This window comes from Urocampus carinirostris, chromosome 14 (assembly GCF_059441175.1).
Source record: "Urocampus carinirostris isolate Australia breed hairy pipefish chromosome 14, RoL_Ucar_1.0, whole genome shotgun sequence".
NCBI lineage: Eukaryota > Metazoa > Chordata > Actinopteri > Syngnathiformes > Syngnathidae > Urocampus > Urocampus carinirostris.
This window is the reverse complement of record NC_142362.1, coordinates 9,826,532-9,847,316: the sequence shown is the minus strand read 5'-3', so window position 1 is coordinate 9,847,316 and position 20,785 is coordinate 9,826,532. Positions and strand designations below refer to the sequence as shown.

The following is a 20,785-nucleotide window of genomic DNA, read 5'->3' as shown; positions in this document are numbered from 1 at the left end:
TGCTGTAAGTCAGATTTTGTATTGTGTGCACCTTTTTACGAGTAGAGGACATTACTGTAGTGCTTCTTTCTGACGCTACCGGCGTGCAGTGGCACTGTGAGGTGTCACCCAGCATCCACCCCGAAGAAGAAATCCGGCCTCTACTTCCTAGTTTGTATGAAAACATACTGTACTGTATCTGTAGCGCGCTAAGAACTTTGACGTTCTTATTGTTCAATATCTCGTACATCCATTCAATATAGTTGGTGTAAAGTGTAAAGAAGAGGCGAGCCATTTCTTTTTAAATGAAAGTGGAGTAAGAAAGGTTGATGCGGTTGAGAAAATGGTCGGAACGTTTTTTTCGGCCACTATTTACCACGGTGGAGGACATCTTGAAGCGCATCTTCCAAAAGCAAGTTAAACTCAACTTTATTTATCTTTATAGAGCATATCATTTTATGAAATGTTTATTTTTTTAGTACAAAACAATACAGGTGACTATTACAAGCCTTAAACACATTTATATAAACCTTAAAAACATACAAAATATAGCACTGAAGCAACTTACGAGCAAATTCAACTTACGATCGTCCAGAATCTTGTTCGTAAGTAGAGCAGCGTCTGAATTAATTTGTTTAATTTTCATTTTTGTGAAATGCTGTGGTAATCGGTTGTCATACCCCCTTCTTTTGAAATTACAGATTGGTTTAAGCTCCATGGGATTTTGTCAACTTTCACTCAGGAGCAAAAATTAGACTCAAAATGTGGAAAGGAAAAAAAAAATGTGATAGCCATCGCGATATTTATCAATATTGACCAATAACGAATGTTTTATTGTGATAACAATTTTGGTAGTATCACCCAGGCCTAACTCACACACATTCATGGGCATAACTCATAAATCAGGGGACATCGTACTCATCTAAGCAGGCATAATTTAGAAAAAGCTTTTAACACCATCATTCCAAAATCAGAAATGCAACTTTAATTTTCGCAAACGGCCTTGTTATTTCACAGTATCATTTCTGTAGCTTAAAACAAGAGCGCTTATACATTCTTAAAGTATAGCTCTGAGTCAAGGATGAAAAGATTGAAGACAATAATGATAATGAGAGGAAGAGAGAGAGAGCGAGATACGAAGATACCCACCCCCTCACACTCAACCCATGCCTCCATCTCTTCCAAGGCCTTATGCTTGCAGCTCTGACATTCCTAATGTTTGGCACAGAAAACAGCCGGCCGCCCACCCAGCCTCCAGTTTTCCCCTCCCCATCCATCCACACAACAAAAGATACAGTACCTGGCAAACATTCTACTCCACACTAATGCAGGTTCAAACACAATAAAAACACCGTAACCGATAAGTATGTTGCGTTTTTCAGCCGGGAATGGCCACGTTAATTCCTTAGTGTAGAATAACCCTAGCTGTATGATGTGTTGCAATTAGTTTGGAGAAAATCTGTACAAAGCCTAAAAGACACATAATCAATACAGCAGTAATGAAAACAGATTACTTCCATGCCGTCGTTGATTTACCTTGAAAGCACATTTTGTTCTGCGTGTGATCATTAATTTGGCCTAACCATAACCTCTGTCATGAGCCAAGATGGTCCTCCTTGTACAAGCAAAGAGGTAATAATATGGTTGCTTAATTTAGGCACAGTCATTCTTGATGGGAGATGCTCCAGTTATTGGAATGCAAACTGATGGGTGCAATTTATCGGTGGCTGTCTGTGTTATTGAAAGCTCTAGCGACTGAATACTTTCAGGGGGTACAATTATGGAAAATGTAATTTGTGAGAGAAGCAAAATTTTTACTGGTGTACCGCACACTCAGAAATTTTTATTAAATGCCTACATCATGTATTCTCTAACAATGTTAAGATGAGGATTGATTTTTGTTAACCGAGACTAGCTTTTGTTCATTTTCAACATATGTCTTAACACTCAAAAGTTTACACCAACAAAAATACACCAAAAAGGAAGCAACAAAAATAATATTACACTATGTACCACTGCGGTCAAAAATACCTCACATGTCCGATTTTAGTCATTCGTGTTGTCAATAGCAAATTGATACCATTCTTGTTTGACCATGGGAGTGTTATTTTCTAAAATTAATCATTATTCTGAAGTGTAGAAAAGAACTCCCGCTTAGAATGCTTCCTTGTGTTCCTGAAAAGTGATGTCTTTGTGCCTAGAAATCTGAAACCCTGCGTGTAACTTCATTGGCCCTCATCTGGAAAGTCCAGAAGCTGCCTCATTAGGGAAATGCAATGATTCCGTTCATTACCATGAACGTCATTTTACAACAATCTGTTCTGATTAGCTGGACCTGCATTTCTACAACAGAATAACAAGATAAAATGTAGCCACTCATTCAAAAAAGTAAGTTATTCATTCTATTACTTCCTTAGAATAATGATGAATGTGAACATGGATTATTTGCAATTTTGATGACAATGTTTGACCCATACTAATCAAGACACGCCTGATGACACAACAACAAAGTACAGACATATTTTAGGAGTTCTTTTTTTAAAGTAACTTTCTGACACCTGTTAAATCGGGTTCATTAAAAGATGTACACACATGTAGAATCTACAGTATGCAAAAGAAAGGCTACTGGAATGATTAAAGGCTAGACTGACAGCTCTTCGATCATACAGGACCCTATTTTAAGTGGTTGCCATGCCAGCTTCACAGCAGTCAGTGACTCTGTGTTTCACCAGGAGCTCTTACTGCTCCTTAATGAATAATTCACCGCTATAAAGAGAAAAAGCACACTATTCTGCAGGATTTTTATTTGTAATTTAATTCATTCAGCTCCCACAGCTGTGCAAAACACATCCTGGGCTTTTTGGGAGGGAGATCCAAGTAATGAGCATCATCGTTGGGCAAGCTAAATGAAAAAGCGGAGAAGAAAAAAGTAATTGCAGTGCACTCAGTCTTCGTCGTCCTGCTTGTAAATCTGATTGAGTGCAGTTGAGAATGACTGCTAAATGCTTGTAATTAGAAGACCACCACAGAGACAGAGATGCACAAAAGTGTGTAGACATGCAATTCATCACATTTATTGTCTCACATTTCCTGTCACCGTTTATAATTGTGTACCAAATTTTACCATCAATAAGGCACTAATGACTATACACAGTTAATGTGAACATGAAAATACTAAAAAATCTACGTTTGTTGTGTTAGGCAAAGAGTAGGGTCATTTTGATGTTTCAATGGAAAAAGACAATTTGTAAACGCATTGTTTTCAAGCGGGCTCAAATTTGCAAGCAAGGTGGATGTTAAGTCGAAATCTATGTCAAAACACAATAATTGGGAATACATAATTCACAAGTCCTAGGTCATACTAGAGTTTTTTGTGTTTGCGGTTCGAGTAATGATTCAGCAAAATGATTAATAAACTACCGTAACAGGCGCAAAAGACAACATTGCTAGTTTTTAGTGAAGAAAACAATTTATGTTTCTGGTTCAGAAGCTAGCACGTGAAGCAAAATTTCTGGCCAAATATAATAATACAGAGACCCCTTGCTACTTCGCACTTCGATTATCACCGTTTCCCTGTGTCACATATTTTTAATAGTCTTTGTAGTCATTGATATCAACGTATCATGCTTTGTATTCTGATAGACCGCAGAAAGCAGGGGCAGATTTAGGGAGGGCTCTCTGTATTGGGTGGGTGTTACTTGTCTGTGTGAGTGACTTTGATAGGCCAGTATATACTGTCAGTCCAACAGAAGGGCTGGCGCACAAGTGTCTGCCTCCCAAAACAAGCTTTACCCAGCAGGTTACATTGAAAATAGAATCATCAATTAAATCGGACTAGGAGGAAAGTTAAAAAAGCGCAAAGAAATAGTCATCACCAGCGGGTGCTCAGTTGATTATTATCGAGTTTAAGAAGCGACTCAGGCGGTGTTGAGAAGGCAATACTAAGGCTGCAGGTGCAGCCTACTGCTACAGCTAGGCTAACAACCCTCACAACCTACCCCTGCGAAGCTTGTATCTCACCAATGCCAGATCCATTACCCATTAAGTGAATGATCTGGAGCTACAACTTGTGGGAAAGTGCTACATTTGGGACTTTTAATATAATCATTGAGGAGACTTTGCTCATATGAGGGCACCCGATGCTAGCACGTAGCTAGCAAGACCCTCAATTTCTTTCTTACACTAAAAGTAGCCCTCCAATTGTGTTGTCTTTTAATGGCAAACCTTGTATTCAACTGAAATTATGTGTCGTGTGTTATTATTTGTATATGTTTAGTTATCATTTTGTTACAATGGTATACTCTTAGTTTGTAATGATGTCATTCCAAGGTAAGTCTGCCCCATGGCGGCTTTTATGAAGGTATGATGATACTTTGAGGATTTTTAATTTTTGTGGGTGGTTCTTGTCCCCAATAACCACAATAACCAAGGTATCACTCTCAGCTTGCATTCGGCAAAGCACAGCGCTATAAGAATGCCATGCTGTCAAGCCAATCAAAAAAGAAACTTTGTAGGATGCAGCCATCGATTAAACCCTGGGAAGAAATAGAGCTGCTGACTCCCCGTATTATGCTCTTTGTCATCCGTCAACAAGAGTACCCAGAACACCCAAACGATCGATTCAATGGTAAAATCAGCGCATTACCATTCAAGACGGAACTCCTTTTGTAAGTCAACCTCATTTCACATCTACGTTCCTCCACAAACAGCCACCATCCAGCCAATTAATACAAACAAGGACAAGCACACAATCAGGTTATGCGGGCCCAGAAAAGCCTTGTTTTCGACAGCATATTTAAATAAAAACACCATGTTCCTTTGCTAACTGACATAACACTCGCAGAGTGAAAACAAACCTGCGAGCCTTTGTAAGTGCACTTTCCCAATTTAATTTGGTGAAAGGGTGTGAATATTGAAAGGTGTGAATGAGAATGCGTGCGCACGCTAATTGCTAAGGCTTAGTTGTGCAGCCGTTGGGAGTGGAAAAAAAACAAGATTGTGGAGTTCATACCCGTCTGCTATTGACTCGTACATTTTTTCTTTATTTCCACTGAATGTGACGCTGTCTGCCCACCCACCCAAGGGGAGGGAGAACACGAGGAAAAAAGAGAGTCTGAGTGAAAGTGAGAGAGGTAGGGAGGGATTATAGAGAGCCTTTCCCTTTTCAACGATCAGTCCACACGAACTCCTTTCCATGAGAGGAATCAGCCTTTTGAACTTGTCATCACTACAAAGAAGCTGAAGACACCTCACGGTAGAGACTCATTTTGGCTCTCTAAAAAAGAAGACTACTCATTTGTATTGTGCCACTCACAGTGATGCACGTGTGACAGCTTTGAGGAGGCTGGGTCAAAAACGGAGAGGTGCTCCTAGAATGGAATGGAACCTCAGAAGAATGGAAAGTGAATTGAGACACATCAACCCGGACCTGCTGCAGCCCAGCAAGAGCTTTAAGAAGCCCACGTCGGGCACAATCACAATCAACGTAGGGGGCTTCCTGTACACTGCTCACCGGACTACCCTTGCCAAGCACCAGGGCACCTTCCTGGAAGAGTTGGCCAATGGTAAAAAACCCGTGCAACACATGGACTCTATGGGAAACCCGTTCATTGATCGGGACGGTCCTGTTTTCCGGCATGTGCTCAACTACCTCCGAACCGGAGAGCTGCAGCTACCAGACGACTTCCGGGAGGCGGGGCTCCTCCGAAGAGAGGCCGATTTTTACCGCCTGGTGGAACTGGTGGAAGCCGTGGCCGAATGGGAAAATCACAGGGCAGCCCAAAGGGAGCCCGCGTTTTTAGAAGTGACGGATAACCACGACAGGTCACAAGGCCTCAAGGTGTACTGCAGTGATCCCTCCTTCATCGATAAGGTTAAAGGCCGTCTGGTGCAGATATCAAAGAGTCGCCTGGACGGGTTTCCAGAAGAATTTGAGGTGTCATCCAACGTGATCCAGTTCAGGCATTTCATCAAGTCGGAGCCTGGCTCAAGGCTGGTACTGAAGGAGGACAGCACATTCCTGTGCACACTTGACTGCCTGAAACTGGAGACAGTTATGCTGGCCTTGAAATCTGGCTTTAGGCTGGTCACCAGCCTGGACAGTAGCAAAGGTTCTGTTGTGGCAGCAGAAGCCCTGCATTTTGTCAAATAAGGCTCATGGAAGAAGAGTGTGACCGTGGGAGGGGGGAGGAAGCAGTGCCTGATTCTATATCCAACCCTACCACATTTAATTTAAACTCATTTTGAGTGTCAAGTTGTGATTTGTTATAATAGGAAAAAAACAAAAACAAATAGTGTGTTTTCATGTGGTGTTTATATTATATATGAAAATTCCTTGCACAAGAATTGCTTACAATCAAAATATTTCATCTGTCTGAAATTATTTCAGTTCCATTATCTGGAGAAATGCCTTTTTGGTATCGGTCTTTTAACATTGAATGGATCTAAGCTAATTGTACTATTTTAAACAGTTTGCATTAGTCCAAGCATTGAAAAAAAGCACAGTGACTTGAACACACAAAGGAATAAAAGACAATAGCTTTGCCCGTATTTTTTGCACATTTAATAGCTCTGCAGCTTTTGCAAAAGCTATAGAGCACTCAAAACTGACGTGCACCAATGTCCTGTTTGGCTTAACATACCTGTGTATGCTGCAATGCAATGTGTGTACTGCGTTTAAATGTCCTAATCAGAATCTAGCCGAGTTTAGCGCAAATGACTGACTGTTGTAAGGTTTTGACGGAAGCTTCTTACAGTGCAAGATATGTGCTCAATAAAATGTGTGCCGGCACCGTGAGCCTCTTTGTAGTGGGTGCATCAATCATGACCATGTGAATATTTTATGAATAAAATTATACCAAAACTGTAATGGCAAGTGGGAGTGTTTGTGGCGATTGTAATGTGTTATATTAATATGACTTCAGCTAGTTTTCCTATCATCTTGCCAGATATTAGCAAGAAGACTTTTGTCAAGTTAACAACAGTCTGGTCAGAAACTAAATAAAACAAAATTAGTCTGCCCTGTCTGATTGATTTATACTGAAATTGAATCAAACTGTAAACATATGAATTCCAGTTAAACATAGAAAACGTTTTACAGTCTGTCGATTTGAGCAAACACTTGATCCAGTGTGTTGACACGAACAGCATAGCGAATGAGGTAAGGGCTTGTCCACAGCTACAAATTGCACAAGCAGGCATTCAGCATTGCCAGGCGATACAGAGAGACTATTCATGTTTCAGGGCACCACCAAAATGATAGCATAGCAAGTCATCTTTATTATTATGAGAAATAAGACGTATTTTTTTTTTGGTCTACAAAAATGATTTAAATAGTTTGGAAAATTTAAATTATTTTAATTATGAAAAACATGAGTTTGACTTTGTGGATTGTTAAAATATGGTGTAATCAAATTGATGATATACCCGAAATTGTACTCACAACACAGTAAAATACACAACGCATTCTGAACCATGTCGAATGGCTACCATAATTGTGCAACTCAACCTGTAGCAGTTCTTTGGAAAAGAAGATCTGGTATCCAGAAAATAGGCCAATTATCCTCTTCCCTCAAGGGGAAGAGCTTTTTATCCGACTGCGTGCCACAATAAAAATGTCAGAAAACTATACCATGTAAGTGCTGCAATGGCATATGAATATATACATGCCACATTACATCATTATGCTTAATGGGAGAGAGCTCTTCACTTACTATAAAAGAGGCAACTAAGGCACAGATTATTACATATTTTGTGTCCGATATGAATGGAGACCATGTTCTCTGGCAAATGATTATCTACTAGTATTGGATCACATTGTACAATTATTAGAGCCATCGAAGATATGAAAATGTCATAACCTCGTCAAAGTCCTTACAAGTCAAAAACAAGATGTACGGCTTGAGGACTTCATACATTACATAAACGAACAAAATAAGCAATAACATAAACCTATGTACACATTTGTGGATCTGAACGGTTTTTTTTTTGCTTCCAGAGCATGGTTTTCTCCCAAATTTACTGATGAAAATCACGATTTTACTTGCACAAAACATCACAGTTATAACATATGCAAATACTCAACCTTTGCGACTGCTACCACACAGAGCAACAGCAAATGAATGAAGTATTTGATTAAACATCCGTATTTTTACATAAATTCTAACTGGATCTGAAGTGTGACAATTACAGCAAGCTATTCCGATTACAATCTGGTTTCATGTATGTTGATTGGTAGTTACTATAAAACTTACTAAATTGAAAGGTCACATAAGTTATGCATCAAAAGGCAGCTTTGAAAGAATAAATGAGTGAGAAGCCAAACAAATGATCTGGTCAAGCAATAAATTCAAGCTTTTACCTGTTGCTGGGCAAACTAAATTCCTGCACTTTCATCATTATCCTCTCAAATACACCCCCGTCTTTGTCATCAGGTCCTAACCCCCCACCGACTCAGCTAGAAGATAACCAACATACCTTGGATTCTTATCCAGCAGGTCCAGAAACAGAATTTTGGGCAAGGGGGGAGCCGAAATTAGGTAAAGATAAAGGACAAGTCAGAATTGAAGAATGACATTCCGCAAGTAAAAGGAGAGACGATTGCAAAATGGGTAAGAAAATAAATCTGTTACTCTGTCATATAAGGAAATTACCAGGAGGTAGGAGACATTTCTACGCACCTCACCATTGTAAGAGGCTCATACACATGTTTCTTTTCAGATTGATGGGAGCAAATGTGGAGGGGATAGACCATCAATTTGCACAACTTTAGACCATTAAATATTTGCTGACCTTTATTTTTCAAATTACAGAGTCACCCTTTTTCAAGATTACTATTGCCACGGCAACAGAGACATGAAAATATTGCAATTCAACTGTAATTAACTATGCTTTAGTTCCATTATGCAGCGTACACATTAAGTATAGTCTATCCAACAAATGCACCGTGACAAAAAATTGAAAATGAAAAACAAACAAAACTACCACAAGTCTACACTAAACAATAACAATTCTAAATGACAAGTACCATTTATTATTTTTGCACTTTAGATTTTATTATAATGCATAGTAAAGAATAAAGATAGTAATTTAAGTTCTCAAACATGGATACATTAAATAATTCCTTTCCTATACATTGACTAGCCGAAATCGGCTTTCTTGCACCAAATCCATGGACAAAGCTCAGCAAGCAGTATGATTCCTTCAACCTGTTGCATTTTCAAAAGCTCCATTGAATGTGTTTGAGCATCACAGGATGTTCAATTGTGAATCCATATCTGGGCTCGTCTAAACCATTATTGATAAATGGAAGACTGTATTGAAAACTGGGCTAATGACTAGTTCACAACTACATAAAGAAGATGTTTATTTTTTTTTCTTATAAAATCTCCAATGAATCTTAAATGGAAGCTATACTAGTGGATAAATAGTGTATTACATCTCTTCATTTTCCAAGACCACATTTTCAGGAAAAAACTCAAATTCATCATCACACTATGAGGGCACCGCTGCAAATGTATTATGTAGACTGAAAACTAAGCCAATTGCACTGCTTTTCCTAACATATTCAGAAAATTAATTGACAGTGTTTTGAAAGTTCCTGGGTCGGTAAGAATAATGGTAAGATAGGACCTATGAACGTGGAACTGAAAGCCTAAAAATAACTGACTGGTATAAGTGGTGTAAACCTTTCCAATTTGCCATTGAAGAATTTGCTTCTTTGTTTCATAAAAACAACTAAGTCACGTCGCAAGACAAAATAATTGTACAATAGCATTGCAAGACCAGACCTAAGTCCCTTCAAGGTGTGGATTTTCGGTGTAATTTAATCATTGCTCATGGTTTTTATGTGGTGCTTCATCAAGCAAACATAAATTCTGTCCAGCACCACCCTACTCAAAAGTAATCAATGTGTGCACTTAGGAGGGGGTCATTTAAAAAGATGTTATGGTTAAAATGTAAATTTTTGATCACTAAATATGATTGTAAATGCAATTCAACAGCACAAGGTGCAATGATTTAATGCAACTGTGCATGTCCTCCTTAGATGGCTTGCAAAAAAAAAAAAAAGGGGGGGGGGGGATTGGATATGGTTTTCAAGCACAGATGTAGGGCGGCTTTAATTGTGACTGTAATGAAGCAAATATAGCCTAGTATGCATTCACTGTTCTGGTCCTCCTACTCACATATTATCATATTTGCGAAGGATCTGACGTGCAAGTGCATAGACAGGACGTAACGCTATCATATCCACAGTAATTGCATATGCAGTTGATATTCAGTATTTTAAGTCATTAAACAAAATACTTTTAAAGGATGCATTCTTTAATTTGACCTCATCCTTTTTCCATAAACTTGGCCATCATTGATAGGGATGTTGTTTGCATAAGGGGTATATTTTTGAGTGTTTACAGAATAATGAAAAAAAATAAGTAAACATGGCAGATAGGTAGGTAAGTCTATCACAGGGGTCGGAGACCTAAGGCTCGAGAGCCGTGTATGGCTCGGAGATAAAATTGGAATATAGGATATTTTAATGTGAAGTTCCAAAGTCAGGTTGTTGTGTGCTGATTATAGTACATGCAAAGCAACACTGAGTACTGTAAAATTCCAACTGTAAGGCGCACCTGATTATAAGCCACATGTGCCCACATTTAAACACAAGATATTTACAAAGAAAGACGGTACACACAGAAAGAGTTAATAATATACGGTACCCTAACCCCTTAACGGACTTTTAATTCACAAATACATGTCTGTTCGCTGTCACTGAAATAAGTTATGCCACAAATCATTGGAAAGCTTCAACTCTTGGGATTCAAGATATACTGTATGACCATTTCAAAATGTAACATCAGGGAAATATCACCACCAGCCTGAAACAAGATACCAGAGAACCATAAAGCCAGCATAACTCATCATTAAGCCCGCTGGCCGTCCTTAACTTTGAATGTCCGCGCAAATGGCTTCATTACATCAAGAACAATCTATAGAATCCAACAGTGTAAAATATTTCCTCCAAAACACACGATAATGCCGACAAATAGAAATCCGCCAAAAACATTTCTGCTTCGTTGGACGTTGCTTTTTGTAATCCAATCGTTTTGCCACATTATTTCCGTTTATAAATAAACAGATTGTAAAATTATTCCCATTATGGTAGTTAGCCCTCTCCTTTCGGTAGACACTTTTTCCATGATGAGGTTCTGTTCATGCTAAATTTAATTGTGCACAAAGAGCGAGGTTAGATTAAACTCATTGACACATTTATTCCACGTGTCTTAGGCTTACCTTTTCTAGTGGGGCGCCAGTGGCGGATGTTCGAAATAAATGCATAAATTACCCACATCATTGCATAATCCACAGCATTTAAAGCTTGGGGAAAAAGTCAAGGCTTGTAGTGCAAATTTCCAGTAAACATTATGTTCAGTCCAGTACACTGTATATAGAGCACTTTCTCAACTAAAGTTTACTTTTAGGGTGTCACACCAACTTACCCTGTTTTGGCAATGGGTCATTTCAATGGAAGGTCATTAAATGATGTATAATCAATGTTGAGATACTTTGATCAAAACCAACTGGAAATATAGGAAAACGCCAGCAAACCACTTAGAGCAATTTGATTGGGTCAGCGGTAGAGGTGGGTGTATCTTTGCACACAGCGCATGGGCCTTTGTTCTCTCGCTCAGTGCAGTCTGTGCCGAATGTAAATACCACAATTTCATTCTAGTTTGCAGAATTTTGTGACGTATTTGCAAAAGAACTTTGCTTGCACCTTAGTTTGAAATTGTATGGGACTAAAATGAACTTCAACACTCAAATAATTGGAGGGAGACAAATCTTAGATGGTATTTTATTGATATGAGACACAGGCTTTGGCATTATTAGTATTTCATAGATTTGATCAAATTATCAAACGACACACGGTGAAGTAAAATGCGCTGAAGATTTAGCTTTTCTATGGAGAGTGGGTTTGACAGTGTTGTTGAATTTTGTCTTAATATATTCAGCGTGGGTCTCTCAAAAAAAATTGTTTAAATATTTTTGCTTTAATGGCTCTTTGGGTCAAAAAGGTTCTTGACCCCTAGTCCATCTTATAGAGAGCTAGACAGAGAGAGAGAGCTAACGAGAGCGAGAGCTTCCCAGATAAAAAGAACCATTGAAGTAGTTGTACAAATGTGCACACCCTCTCATACTGAGGGTCTATCTGTGTTAAATTCACTTATCACGTTCAAACTCGAGGTAAATGTGAGTCAGAACACAGGGCATATTGCCAATATCTCCACAGTAATCGTATACGTAGTTTCGATTCAGCATTTTAAGTCATTTTTCAAAAAATACTCTCGAAGGATGCATTTTTTTAAATTGACCTGTAAGCCTCTTTCCAGGTAATTGGCCAGCATAGGTATGACATTTTGTTTGCATAAGAAAGGGATATATTATTGGAGTGTGTACAGAATAAATTAATAAGAAACAAGCTCAATTTGCAAGGTTTTTGTTGCATACAGAGACAAGAACATTTTAGATAGTAGAGGGATAGAAAGAGATTAGACAGATAATCCATCTATCTATCAGAGAACTAGAGAGAGACAGATTGCTCATGATAGCTAAATAAAACATACGATTAAAATAGTTGAACAATTTTGCACACTTTCTTATGCTGAGGGTCTATCTATGTTAAATTCATTTATCACATTTAAACTCAAGATAAATGTGAATCCGCGCACCACAAACACCATTTTAAATGTCTTTACAACTAACCCTTAAATTATTTTCTTATTTCAGGGACTTTTGTGAACTGCATTTTGCTTTCCAGGAGGAGCTTGAAGCTTTTGAGCTAATCATTATTTTGAACCAGTGGAAATTCCTTACATTTAAAAAAAAAGATTCTGCCTCCCGCCACGACTCTATAGATAAAATGTCTATTTTTATGGTTGGAATATAAAATCTACTCAAGAACACCTGAATGGTCTTTGAATAACCTGTAAGCACAAAAAAACAAAGAGATACATGGGGGTTTCAAAAAGGTTCAAAGATATTGCTTAATTTTACCGGGTTAGGTCAGTTATAGCCTAATAGATAGATCATTGCTTTACAGCTGGCTTTCAGTTCTCTCTTCTGTGGGCACCCAAGCCTGTTGCTTAGCAACTTCCTGATCAATACCATCTCCTTGCTGGAACAAAACACGAGGAAGAAAGAGAAATAGTGAAGTTTAATTTAGCATAAAAAAAGTACAAAAGCCAAGTCAGACACCATTCATGGGCTTATCCGTTGCTGATGGTTGCCATTAGCAACCTCTCACCATTGTTGCCTGACTGATTGCTTGCATTACATGGGCGGTAAAATGTTATTGAGGAAGGACAGAGGTGGAGTGAATCTTACAGGCGTGGATAACAAGAGAGGGTTTCACGTTGGCACCAAGACTGTCTTTTGAGTTTTTTATGGAAGCCCACAAAGGTCAGGTCTAAGTAACAAGGAATCATTTTAATTCGCCAATATGGAAACTTGCTGACCTTATTGCCAGGATTTCACATGCATGCACAAAATGGGGCTTCACAACCACTTGAAACCCAAATGGTCACATAATTTAGCCAAACTTTTAAAGGAACACATGCCTTTCTGTAACTTATATCTTATAACTAACGACTGCAGTGAATTTCTGTAGGCTATAAAGAATTAAAAATGTAATGACATTAATTTTGATTAATGAATCAGTCAGTGAAAGCTCATGCTGTGCAATAGAAAAATTATTAAATGGTGGCTATAACAGAAGCAATTTTAGCCTTTAATTGAAGTGTCACAATTGTGTCCACTTGAGGTTGTTGTCATGGTGACAGTAGGCTAAAATATAGCACTTCCCAGATTGGTTTTTATGTTCATTGAAATACCAAACAAATAAAAAGGACTGCTTGAAAGTGTGATTGTCACGTTTGTTACTGTGGAAAAAAGCTTTTGTGGGGGACATGAATTTTGCAGTAAGTGTTGAAGCTGTATGGGTTTTGAAAACACACTTTGTGGTCAATTACGCTAGCTAATCTTGTCTACTTTTGTTAGGTGCTTGTTCTCAACATCAAAGTCAGAATAAGAATGTTTAGGGGGTAAAATGTAGTAAAATAAATAAATATTTGTGTTTTCAAGTAAAACGATCTCGTTCCAACGGAAATTGACAGAATTCAAAAGCTGTATTTATCCACGTCATTGTATTTTTGAATTTTATTTGAATTTTTATTGTTTTTTTTTAAACTCCAATTCAAATTGCATGCAAGAAACCAAAAACGCATCCAATTGCTAAACATAAACCATCACACCGAAAAGGCGTGCAGGTGTGTGAGAAACTGAACAACAGACTTGTAAAATGCGTGGGAGAGCAGTCCCATGCTGCAGACTTTGCTTTAAGCGAGTGATGGCATTAATAAGCAAAGGGGAGAAAAACACCATAAAAAACTAAATAACATCTCAGAGAAAATAGTAAAAGTTTTATTTTCTATTGCATTTGTGACGACCCAATTTTTTTTTATATGGTCTTAAGTTAAAATGTCTTTTTTTGTGTTGATGATGGTATTAGAAATGAGCTAATTTGATGTTCGAGAGTGCAGGTCGCAAATTTTACCACGAGAGAGAGCATGTCGCCTTGGAATAGTATCCTGCGTTATGATGAGATCTTCAAAGTCAAGTCATGGATATTTGTATAGCACTTAATCACAAGGAGTCTTAAAGGGCTGCACAGATCATGGATTACTACAAACTACAGACTATAATTACAACATCCCCTTATTTAAAACCTACATGAGGGGCAAGGAAAAACTCAAAAACCTCAACATGAGGAAAATGGAAAAACCCTCGAGAAGGGACCGCACATGAGGCAATCCCCATTCTAGGATGACCAGGCTGGAATGGATGTTGCAATAACAAATAATACACACTTATCAGCTCCCATTAAGAACGCAAGACATGACTCTGGTCTCTTCTTTACCCTGTAAAAACAGGTCGGTAAAGTATTTATACACGACCGCAATTCAGTCATGAGGACTGCTAAAGATCTGTTGAATGTGAAAATTGAGTTTTTATTGAGAAAATTGCAAGGTTAAGTGTAAAAGAAAAGGATTTTTGTTTTTTGTAGAAAATAAGATGGCGGTCTGGCAACTATTTCGTTACATTTTTTATGGCTCCTAAACATTTATTCTGGTTTGGTTAATGACCCATTTAAAGTCAAAGCTCAATATAAGTTGTGTTTATGTGTTTTTAACGAACATTTATACTAACTACTGAGCTTTAGGAGTACTTAGACACGGTTTTGGTCGGTTGTATGTGCTTGTAAATTTTCAGGCTGGCAGTATTATTACGGAGTAGATAAGAGGGATGTTTCTAGGTGAACAAGAGCACAAGTAAGACGTTATTATTGTTAGAAAGAGTGGGAAAGTAACCCTGATTGTTCAAATGTATATTGTTTCATAATCATTTGTGAATTTGATTATGTTAATTGATTTTTGGAATGTATAGAGTGAACAATGTAATTCAGTGAACACCATTGGAGCACACGAGGAAAAACGTGATGTTCTGTTAAATAAAAAGAACAGTTATCAGCTACCATTGAGAACAGTGGCCTCGCAGGTAGAGCGTCCCCCTGGGAGGTTGCTGGTTCGAGCCTCAGCCGGGTCATACCTAAGACTTATAACATTGGTACCCTTTGCCTCCCTGCTTGGCGCTCGGCATTAGGGGTTATAATTGGGGGGGGGGTTTGTTCACCTAATGACTCCCAACACATCAGTTGGGTTCATATGGTCCCATGAGCATCTCATTGTAAGAATGTGGATACCATTAAACTGAAACTGAAACACAAGACATGACTATGGTCTATCTTTACCCTGTAAAACCAGACAAATGTATCTTCTGGGACCAGGTAACTCAGTGCAGGTCTGTAACACGTTTCATAATAAACTGGCATCTATTAAGCGAGTTTATTTTACATCATGATAAATAGACTGCATAAGTCTGTGTTGCATTGTTTTGTTAGTGGACTGTAATGGGTTGCAAGTGTATTAACACAACCTCCTGCAAAGAAATTAGTTAGTGCTGGCGAAAAAACAACAGGAATAGCTATCCATTATCATATGTAGGTGGTATTAATGTACAATGCAAGAGTGGGTGCATTTAGAGTGCTTGAGGGTAGTAAAAGCATAAATCTTTTGGAGCAGGCTTCTTCTTGGTAGAGGGTATTTTAATTTCCATAACTTTAGTGGTGACATAGTAACAAACTAGGCAGGATTATTACTGAATAGAATTGGAGCAAACAAAAACCGAGTACAGAAATTTACATTGACTCATCGTGTTCTTTCAGGGTTTTTTATTTTGTCAATATGCATTCTTAAGATTGGAGCATTTTAGTTGTATTCAGATAATGACCTTTGGGCCTTAATAAATGATGTTTATTCTGTCTTAAACAAAAGCAGACCAACACTGACAAATTGTGCCAGATGCTGACAAAATATGGAGAAATTTTCATTAAATTTCAAGCTCTGGTAATTATAAAACTAAGACTCTGCCTGTCCATGTGGAGCAAATTAACTTGACACTGTTAAGTTTTGTCTTCATATTAATTTTAGGGATTTATTCCAAAATTGCAATGACTTGAATGAAAATATGAACTGAGCTGTGTTCAAATAAGGTGCATAAGTAAAGTCAAGTCATGTTTATTTGTATAGCCCTTAATCGCAAGGAATCTCAAAGGGCTGCACAGACCACTGCAAACTATAGACTATTATTAGACCATCCCCTGATCTAAAACCTACATGAGAGCAAGGAAAAACTAAAAAATCTCAGAATGAGGAAAAACACAAGATCTAAAAATATTAAAGATTTAGAATATGAAAATAAATCAATCAGACCAATTAGATTGACATAAAAAGTTATATATATATAGATTAAACCTGCATGAAAATGGACCACTGGTATACTGCATAATAAAAATTATTTTATTTTTATTTATATATATATATATATATATATATATATATATAAATCACAAATCAGGAAATATACTCTCAAGACTTAAACTAACCTTTATCACCCTGGCTGAAGACGGCCAACGTCTGCCCACCCAGTGAGTTCATGGTCAAAGGATGCTCTCTAGGAGCTTGAAGAGTTGAATCATTTTTTTCATTGGCCCCCATAGTCGTCAGTTCTTCATTCAGGTTGAAGCAAAACTAAAAAAAAAAGAAAAAAAAGAAGAACATAGCTAAGATGAGTTTAAAGGGCATTTTCATCAAAACAGTCAAAGCAAATAACCACATTTTGACTGCAGTGGGTCAAAATTCCAACCAAGCGTCAACTGGTTAGATCTTTAGTAACTGGGGGCATTTATTAATATGATGATAGTAAATAAATACAAATGTCACAGGTCATTTTAGGTGCAGGACAAACATAGAAACTATCAAGTCATATGTCCCTTGTCTATGGTGGTCCTATAGTTGCTCATTTTGTACTAGCCTTAATCAGCTCAAATGAGTAGTGTTTCTCAAATGGGGTACAAGTAGGGATACTTAAAATTAAAAGAGATTTAGAAAAAAAAATTTAATGCAAAAGCACAGAACTTGCAGCCCTTATACAGACACAAAAATACAAATATTTTCCTATTTTCCCATAACATTATTTGTTCTTGAAACCCAACACAATTATTATTATTTTAAATGTGTTTTATCGTGACAAAATCATTTAAAAAGAAGCAAACTTCTGTCATCTGCATTATCAGTATGGCTGCAAAAATTAGTCGGCAAAAATCCATGATAGAAAAGATTGACAATGAATTCCATTGTCGACCATTGTTGTCAAACACCTAAAAGAGTGAGGCATCTACATGAATATACTCTCTGCCAAGAGTCACTCATGTGCAATAGCATCTCGAGTGGTAACACAAAAATGGTGGTGTCGACATTAAGTATGCGTACCAAAACATCTCAAGTATTGCGAGCATTTTCGTCTGATACAGCGAATCAAACAAATACTTGCTAAGTTTGATAGCAGACCTTCCACATCATGGCAGTACCTTGGTGATGCACGGACATTTAGAGAAAACAGCGTGAGAGTTGAACGAAATGAGTCTGACTCGCCTCGGTGAGATTCAAATAACATTTAAGACTATAATGTTTTGGGGTCAAGAATTGTACATTTTTATATGTATATTTTACTGTAAGGGAGCTTGAGCGTTATATGCCAGACTTTGCCTGAGACACCTATTCGTAATTACATGTATCAAGTCCAGAGAACAAACAGCAGTTGTTAAAACTATATGATTTCAAACTGTTGATAATTGTTATGTACTTTTGTTAGATTTTGCAGTTGACCGTTAAATATACTTAACAAAATGCACATCTGATTTAATTAATTATAATCCGATTCTTTGAATAATCGTTTCAATAGTCTGTGACTGGTCTATTAAAACAGTGGTTAGTTGAAGCCCTATCTATCAGACTGTACAGTATTGCTCGTTTACATTTTTTCTTTGGTGAAAAGTTAGCGGCACGGCATATGAGTGGTTAGCCTGTCCGCGGCACAGTTTTGGGGTCACAGGTTCAAATCCAGTTACCCACCTTCCTGTGCGGAGTTTGCATGTTCTCCCTGTGTTTCCTTTGGGCACTCCAGTTTCCTCCCACATTCCCCAAAACATGCATATAAGGCAGAGGTGGGTAGTAACGGAGTACATTTACATGACTAAGTTTCAGGAAATTTTGTACTTCTAGGAGTATTTTTAAATCCCGATACCTTTTACTTTTACTTGAGATTTGTGAAGAATGGTACTTTTACTCCACTACATTACATTGAAGTCATTGCTTTGTTACTTTATAAATCCCCTCCACATAAAAAATGCATCCGTCCGTCTGTCTCCGCTAAGGGACATTTATTTTGACGCAGAACTCCATGCTCTACCATGTTTAACCAATCAAAGGTAGCAGCCTCGTCACATGACCATATTCGACTTCAGCGGGGGAAATGTTTACAGACATAAACAGATTGTAAATGTCGATTAGCAATACATACTATAAAAACACAGAAGAGGAGGGGCCTAACATGAAAAGCAAGTTCCCCTTAAAAAGGGAGCCAAACACCAGCTACAATATGCTATGTCTCCTTTGTTCAAGTTCATGGGCTAGCTTGTTGTTCTGCTTGCAGAGACTGTTAAGATAGAAATGTGCTATATGTGCTTAATTTTTATTTTATTGTTTTTTTTCTAAACAACTTGCATTCACAATGATTTTTTTTGTTGGATTAAAATAAACAATAAATAAAACATTGCTACAGTTACTCAGTACTTGGGTAATTTTTTCCACCAAGTACTTTATTACCTTTATTCAAGTAAGGATTTGGATGACTACTTTTACTTCTACTTGAGTAATATTATTCCGAAGTAACAGTACTTTTACTTGAATAACATTTTTGGCAACACTACCCACCTCTGAGGTTAATTGGCTGGTCTAAATTGTCCCCGTAGTAGTGAATGTGAGTTAATTGTATGTCTCCGTGAGCCCTGCGACTGGCTGGCAACCAGTTCATGGTGTCCCCTGCCTACTGCCAGAGGGCAGTTGGGATGGGCTCCAACACCCCCGCGACCCTACTAATGATAAGCAGTGCAGATGATGGATGGAAAAGTACATAATTGCTTGTAAATCCAAGATGGCTGTCGCACAATGTCATGTGACCCTCGGAAACCTGTATGTAACGGTGTGAATGTGCATCATTCTCATACATGTTTTTCTCTTAATTGTACTGTGTTCATGCATAAATAATCCAACCAACAACAATGTGTCATTATTTTACGAACAAAATTTTAGTCGAGTGGTTCAGATTATTTTCCTCACCTGAGTTTTTCCTTGCTTCCTAAATGGGTGATGAGAAACAAGACGATTCAATTTAAAAACATGGGGAAAAAATAATATATGTAATGCAGTGAATACTAAATCATACATACGTTCCAACGACTAACTTCCCCACTTCGCCCTTATCAGCTGCTTTGTCCCATTGTTGAGCTAAATATTTGGGGACCTGAGGCAGTTAAGAAATGCATATTCGAAATAGTTTTTCATTTCTTTAACCGTTTTACATAACGTGAACAAACCTTCACCAGCCACACGCCTTTATTTTGTTTAGCTCCAGCAAGATTGACTTCTCCCTTTTCGGACATATTTCGAACGTTTTTTTTTTTCAACAACTGTGTGTCGTGGAAAAGAAATTGCACAGGTGTGAATAAAATTGGAGACCGGTAAACGTTTCCTGACAGGAACTTTCAAATTAAAACATCCGGTTTCTTTCAAAGTAGTTCGAATGATGTAAAATTGCTATGGAATGAGTTTGTTTCTCCAGTACACGGGGACTGTGTACCATACCTGCCAGAGTATACTATCCCCCCTTATTTCATACATTTTTTGTTCATTTAAAATTGTGTACGTAGTAGCAATTTTGTAGGGGGGCGTTTTTTTTTTATTTATTTTTTTATTAAGATCGATCTCGTTTTGCCCATTTCGGCTATATTCTGTAATCTGCTGCGTATATATGCATCACTAAATTTCCTGCAAGTGAGGAAATATCTCACAAAAATTTTGAAAGAATTGTTTGTGTTATTTGGGAAATAAAATAAACGTGTTTACACAAGTTATCTCTGTCTTTATTCTGCATATGCTGTCTTGAGTAAATAGGTGCCGCGTTAAGTTTATTATGGCTTAATTAGGGAAATTGAAATCGGTAATAAGGGAAGCAAATAGCTGAGGTGTACAGGTTTGATATACTATGAAAAAGAACAGAAGAAACAAAACCAAAA

General features: G+C 37.7%; 2 protein-coding genes across 2 annotated transcripts in view; one reads left to right on the top strand and one right to left on the bottom strand.

Annotated features, from left to right (window-relative positions):
- The window catches only part of LOC148352599 (general transcription factor IIF subunit 2-like), a 39,458-nt gene extending 19,233 nt beyond the window's left edge, over window positions 1-20,225 (bottom strand). Inside the window, exons 1-4 of the mRNA XM_088353229.1 lie at window positions 20,087-20,225; window positions 19,940-20,013; window positions 19,830-19,848; window positions 17,036-17,180 (exon numbers count right to left, since the gene is read on the bottom strand). Coding sequence (XP_088209355.1) covers window positions 17,036-17,180; window positions 19,830-19,848; window positions 19,940-20,013; window positions 20,087-20,152 — 304 coding nt within the window. The 5' untranslated portion in view covers window positions 20,153-20,225. The remainder of the gene's footprint in view (window positions 1-17,035; window positions 17,181-19,829; window positions 19,849-19,939; window positions 20,014-20,086) is intronic.
- Window positions 5,120-6,998, top strand: kctd4 (potassium channel tetramerization domain containing 4). The gene is made up of 2 exons (XM_088353227.1): window positions 5,120-5,233; window positions 5,296-6,998. Exon 2 carries the CDS (start codon window positions 5,354-5,356, stop codon window positions 6,128-6,130), a length of 777 nt encoding a protein of 258 aa, XP_088209353.1. The 5' UTR covers window positions 5,120-5,233; window positions 5,296-5,353; the 3' UTR covers window positions 6,131-6,998.
- Window positions 20,226-20,785: the final 560 nt, after the last annotated feature.

Bases quoted from the DNA above. Each gene is read 5' to 3' on its own strand.
- kctd4 (XM_088353227.1), top strand. From the start codon at position 5,354: ATGGAATGGAACCTCAGAAGAATGGAAAGTGAATTGAGACACATCAAC.